General features: G+C 61.8%; 1 protein-coding gene across 1 annotated transcript; it reads right to left on the bottom strand.

The window, feature by feature from the left end:
* LOC110255206 (tryptase-like) lies at positions 1,580 to 4,093 on the bottom strand. The gene is made up of 6 exons (XM_021086864.1): positions 3,715 to 4,093; positions 3,033 to 3,093; positions 2,695 to 2,866; positions 2,318 to 2,583; positions 2,047 to 2,210; positions 1,580 to 1,964 (listed from the first exon to the last, which is right to left on the bottom strand). Exons 1-6 carry the CDS (start codon positions 3,925 to 3,927, stop codon positions 1,800 to 1,802), a joined length of 1,041 nt encoding a protein of 346 aa, XP_020942523.1. The 5' UTR covers positions 3,928 to 4,093; the 3' UTR covers positions 1,580 to 1,799.

Raw genomic sequence — 5,554 nt, 5'->3', positions numbered from 1 at the left:
GGCGTTGGCGAGGGTTGAGCTGGTGATGGCACCACCACTGCCAGGGCCGAGGGGCTCCACAGAGCCCACCCCCTCCTGCCTGTGCATCCCTGGCTGGGGCGGGTGGCAGGTGGGAAGCCTGCCTCCCATGGCAGCTGGAACCACATGGCATCATTCATGTGCTAGAGAAATGAGGTCTGATCCCACACAGGAAGGAGTTTCTGCCCAGGCTCCCGGGAGGGATGGGAGCCCGCGGAGCAGGGGACAGACTCCCCACCAGGAGAGTGGGCAGCCACCTGGGGCGCCCCCTCCCCATCTCCCTCCCTGAAACCTCTGAGCCTACACCCTCCTCGCATCCTGCTGGCCTCTGCCCCCAGCCCCATTGCACAGACGCCCGGCTCCTTCCTTGTGAGAACAGGTGCAGAAGGGGGCCAGGTCAGAATGAACTTGTTCTTGACCATGGATGGTGGCTGTGGCCTTGGGGGGGTGCTGCACGCACAACAGAGCTGGCTCCAGGATAGGGTCCAGGCCCTTCCCTCCACACAGCAAACAGGCCACCCAACCCACCCCACCCACCTCCAGGCTGATCTAGGTGATGGGAGGGGCTGTCGAGGGCTCTACCTGGCTGAGGCCTGGGCCTGTTTGCTCTGAGCTGGGTGGGCAGCAAGTCCCCAGCTTGGGAGCCTGGGGGCTGCAGCCAGCCCTTCCCCAGCGCTTCTTGGCAGGTGTGGAATGGGGTGCCAGCGCCCCCTCTGGTGGTTATGTGGGGAACTGCGGGACTCCAGAGTCCCAGGTGGCTCTGCCAGATGGGTGTGGGGAGCCCAACTGGACCTGCTGGAGCCCTGGGTCTGCAGGCCCTCCTGCCTGTGACCTTGGCCTCAGTTCTCACAGGGAGAAAACGCTGAGCTGGGCTGGACCCAAGGCTGCTATACTGGTTCTTCCTGCAGACCCAGACTCTGGGCTGCGCCCTCCCTGCCAGGGAGGGGTCATGGGTCTAGGGTCAGAGGGCAGGAGAGCCCGGATGTGGGCCCGCCAGGGTGGCCGCAACCTTCACGCAGCTCACCACACCGGTTGTCAGACCAGAGGCCCTCCGGGTCGTCCTGGGGGCAGAGCGGAGTGAGGACCAGGATGCCAGAGAGCCGGGAGCCCCCATCCTCCGCCTCGCCCACCTGGGCACACCTGGTAGGCATCCCTGGGGCAATTACGGCTACTCCTAGGCCGAGTGGTCCTGCCTGCAGGTCTGCCGGAGGACGGGTCTTGGGTGGGGAACAGGTTGCAGGGAAATAGGGGGACCTGGGGGTGGGCGTCTGTGTTCTGGCTGCGACTTCACTGCGGGGAACCTGGTGCCTCTAGAACCTCTGAATGGTCCATGAACCTTTATCTCTCCCCAAAGCACGATGCCACGCACTGAAAATAAACACAAGCCAGTGCGCTGAAGAGCCGGCCCTGAACACCAGGGGCAGGGCTGGGCCAACCCCACCACAACGCCGGGTGCTCAGGGGTGGGGACCCACCCTGATGGCGGAGGCACCCACTGGCCCTGGACCCCCTCCGTCTCCCTCAGTGACACACGAAACCAGAGACACAGTGACAGCCACCTCTGCTTTCCATGCTCTTTAATGAGTGATCGTGCTGACGGCCCGCTCCCTGGGACGAGACGTGTGGGGGCTCAGGGCAAGGGGGGGGGCTCAGGGCAGGGGGCACTCGGTGGGAGGGGGACTCAGGGTGGGGGGCCAGGCACGGTGCAGGAGGAGCCACCTCGGCAGGAAGCAGTGGTGTGGGGGCAGGAGGTGACTGGCTTTGCAGACCCAGGGACCAGGCTCAGGACTCCCTGGGGATACACTGGTGGATCCAGTCCAAGTAGTGGGTGACGCGGGTGTAGATGCCAGGCCGGTTGGGCAGAGCGCAGCCCTCGCCCCAGCTGACCACGCCCGCCTGCAGCCAGGTGCCATTCACCCTGCAGACCAGGGGCCCCCCGGAGTCACCCTGCGGAGAGGAGGGGAGGGGAGGGGTGAGCGGTGGCTGCCAGGCCCGGGCAGGTGGGGGCTGCGGGGGACATGCGGACCACCTGGCAGGAGTCGTGCCCTTCGCTGCCGGCGCACAGCATGTCGTCGCGGACAATCGGGATGTTGTCCCCTGTGGACAGGCCGAGGTGGTACTGCATGTCGCATTCGCTGTTTTCCACAATGGGGACCCTCACCTGCTTCAGAGGATACGGCGGTGGCAGGGGCCCTGGGGGCGAGAGGCGAGGAAGCTGCAGCGGCGGCGGGAGGGCTGTTCCCCAAAAGGGTGGAGCTGTGAGGTGACCATGTCCCCCTCCGGCTGTCCCCCAAACCCACAACCACTGTGCACGTCGCCCCAGCCTGTCACCCAGCACCGTGTCCCCTTGGGGAAGGTCTCCGAGGCCGGGGGCAGGGTGACCGGCTGGACGTGGCTGGAGAGGTTCACGGGGTCCTCGAGCTCCAGCAGGGCGATGTCCGCTCCGTTGACCTCGTCATAGTAGTTGGGGTGGACGATGATCCGGCTGACCAGCAGCAGCCGGTCCTGGTAATAGAGGTGCTGCTCCCCCAGCTGGACCCTGATGTACAAGGGGTCAGCCTTTTCCCTGGAGAGGGGACACCTCTTCAGGGAGGGACCAGGCTTCGGGAAGCCCAGGGGCTGGGTGGAGCCCCGGGCCCACCCCCACCCCCACCCACCAGGCCCCATGGAGACTCACGGTCCAAAGCAGTGCGCCGCGGTCAGCACCCACTGGGGGTGGATCAGGGAGCCCCCGCAGAAGTGCTTCCAGTATTGGTCGAGGCATCTCAGGCTCACCTGCCAGGGCCACTTGTGCCCAGGGGCTTCCTTTCCGCCCACGATGCCTGCTCGCTCCAGGGCCTGGCCTGGGGCTGGAGCAGGCAGCGCCTTCAGGACAGGACACAGCCTGGCCACGGGCTCAGCCCTCCCTGTTGCCAGCACCACCCCGGGCTTCCCGGAAACCACCCACCCATCGCTGGGCATGTGGGGTGTGGGCTGAGCGGGCAGAGATGGCACGGGCCCGGGGCCAGGACTCACCGGGGGCCGTGTGGACCAGGCTCACCAGGAGTGGCAGCGCCAGCACCAGCAGATTCAGCATCTGGAAGGAGCAGGGCGGGGCAGCAGGAGGTCGGCCGGGGGTCTGCAGGGGGTGGGGTGCAGGTGGGCTCGGGGTCCCCGGGGATCCGTGGGTGCGTCCAGGCTGGACCTGAAGCTTGGCCACCCTGCCCCACAGTGACCCCCAGACCTCACCTTGGCCGGTCCCTGCTGCTACTTCCCCAGCAGGGCTCTCCTCTGCCATTTATCCTCACCGACCCGGACAGGGTCACAAGGGGTGCTCGTCCTCCAATCCAGAGGGGAGGAAGGGCTGACTCAGACCAGGGCCCAAGTCCCTCTGGCCCGGAGGGGCCCCCCCGCCCCGCTCCCCGCCCGGGATGGCAGATCCATCTCTCTCTGGTCTTATCTGAGCAGTTACCTCCGCCATCAGCGGAATCTTGTTATCTGGGGATCTGAGCGCCATTGGCAGAAGGACAGGGAGAAAACGGGGGAGGCCAGCACCAGGCCCCCCTGGACACACACCCGCCCCCCCAGGCCCCACCACCCCTGCCCCCGTCCTGCAGGGCCAGAGCTCCACCGCTCCGGCCAGTCCATCCCCCCCCCCCCGCCCCCGCCTCTCCCCTGGGCCTGCTGGTCACCCGGGGCCTCCCGCCCATTTACCCACCTCGTGGCCTCCTGGAGCCCTGCTTCCCTCGCTGCCGCCCAGAGGCCCCTTCCTGTGCCCTAGGGGAGCCTTGCCCTGCCCCATCCCGGCCTGGACACCAGCCTGGCTCTGCGCCTCCCCGCCCCCAAGCTCTCTTGCACACTCCAGGTGTACCAAACAGTATTTCCTGGGGTACAGCTCCCCCGGGACTGTCAGGGTCTGTCCCAGCACCATCTCAGGACCCCTTCGAGCGGACTCGGCTCTTCACTTATTCTCTCAACAAAGCGGACCTAGCACCTCCAGGTGCTGCATTGGGACCCCATGCATCAGGCCAACAGTGATGGGACCGTAGAAGCCTAAGGCTGTGGGGACATCCTGGCGCCCCAGCTCACGAGGGGTCAAGGTAGGGCCTCTGGAGCACAGAGGGCCTGTTCTCCAAGGAAGGCTCTGATTGGCTCGGGCCTGGGAGGCAAGCCAATCAGCAGTTGAGATGTGATCGCTCTGATTGGCTAGCATTGAACCAATACCTGGCCGGGCTGCAGCGGGTGGGCGGGGCATGATGATGGAAAGGGGTTACAGACGCCACGTGAGTCCCTGTCCCCCAGCCCCAGGCCTCAGTTAGGAAGGACTACCTCCTCGTTCTTGCTGCTCAGTGACAACAAAAAGTTTAAGCCTCTCATAAAATCAGGAATAACCAAATTGTCGAAGAAATGTAAATGGCCATTTGCACATAAAAATATTCTACCTAGTTAATAACAAAAATGCAATATAATTAATTAATTAATTAATTAATTTTTTCTTTTTAGGGCCTCACCCGTGACGTATGGAGGTTCCCAGGCTAGGAGTCCAATCAGAGTTACAGCTGCCGGCCTGCACCACAGCCACAGCAATGCCAGATCCGAGCCATGTTTGCTACCTATACCACAGCTCACAGCAATGCTGGATCCTTAACCCATTGAGCCAGGCGAGGGATCGAACCCGTAACCTCATGGTTCCTAGTCGGATTTGTTTCCACTGCACCACGACAGGAACTTCCAAAAATGCAATATAAACTGGGCAATCATTTTGGGGTTCAAATTTGCCAAGTTTCTAAGATTACGTGGTGTTTCCATGGGTGTGGGAAGAGGCGCTGACAAGGTGGTGTCATCAAGAGCCCCCAAACCAGTGACGTCTTTGAACTCACTGTGGATTCCTAACTGTGGGATGAACTAATGAGTGATGAGGGAAGGCCGGGGCAGCCCCCATGCCCCCCCCCGCCCCCTGCCACCTGCAACCACAGCAATGCTGGATCCAAGCCACTTGTGGGAACCTACACCATAGCTCACAGCAACACCATTCCTTAACCCACTGAGCAAGGCCAGGGATTGAACCTGTGTCCACACTAGTCAGGTTCGTAACCCACTGAGCCACAACGGGAACTTACAGTTTTTCACCTATTTTTATATTTGGGTTGCCTGCATTGTTGCCGCTGAATTTTGAGAGTTCTTTGTATATCTTTGTATGTATTTTGGATAATAATCCTTTATCCAATATGTGTTTGGCAACGATTTTTTTTCCCACTCTGTGACTTGTCTTTCCATTCTTGCAATAGAGCTGAAGGATGTAATTTTTATGAATTCCAACTGATCCATCTTTTTCTTTTGTAGATTGCACCTTTGGTGTAGTTTCTAAAAATCCATCACTGGAGTTTCCACTGTGGCTCAGCAGGTTAGGGACTGACATTGTGTCCCTGAGGATGCAGGTTTGATCCCTGCCCTTGCTCAGTGGGTTAAGGATCCAGCATTGCCACGAGCTGCAGTGTAGGTCACAGATGTGGCTCAGATCTGCATTGCTGTGGCTGTGGTGCAGGTCAGCAGCTGCA

This window comes from Sus scrofa, chromosome 3, assembly GCF_000003025.6.
Source record: "Sus scrofa isolate TJ Tabasco breed Duroc chromosome 3, Sscrofa11.1, whole genome shotgun sequence".
Classification (NCBI taxonomy): Eukaryota; Metazoa; Chordata; class Mammalia; order Artiodactyla; family Suidae; genus Sus; species Sus scrofa.
Note: the sequence above shows the minus strand (reverse complement) of the source record. Positions and strands in the feature narration are given on the sequence as shown.

Excerpts from the sequence above, each read along its gene's own strand:
- LOC110255206 (XM_021086864.1), bottom strand. The coding sequence starts at position 3,927 with ATGGTGCTGGGACAGACCCTGACAGTCCCGGGGGAGCTGTACCCCAGG. Across the intron at positions 2,584-2,694 it reads GCGGCGCACTGCTTTGGACC|GGAAAAGGCTGACCCCTTGT; the intron begins GTGAGTCTCCAT and ends TCCCCTCTCCAG. Across the intron at positions 2,211-2,317 it reads GGGCGACGTGCACAGTGGTT|GGCCCCTGCCACCGCCGTAT; the intron begins GTGGGTTTGGGG and ends TCTCGCCCCCAG.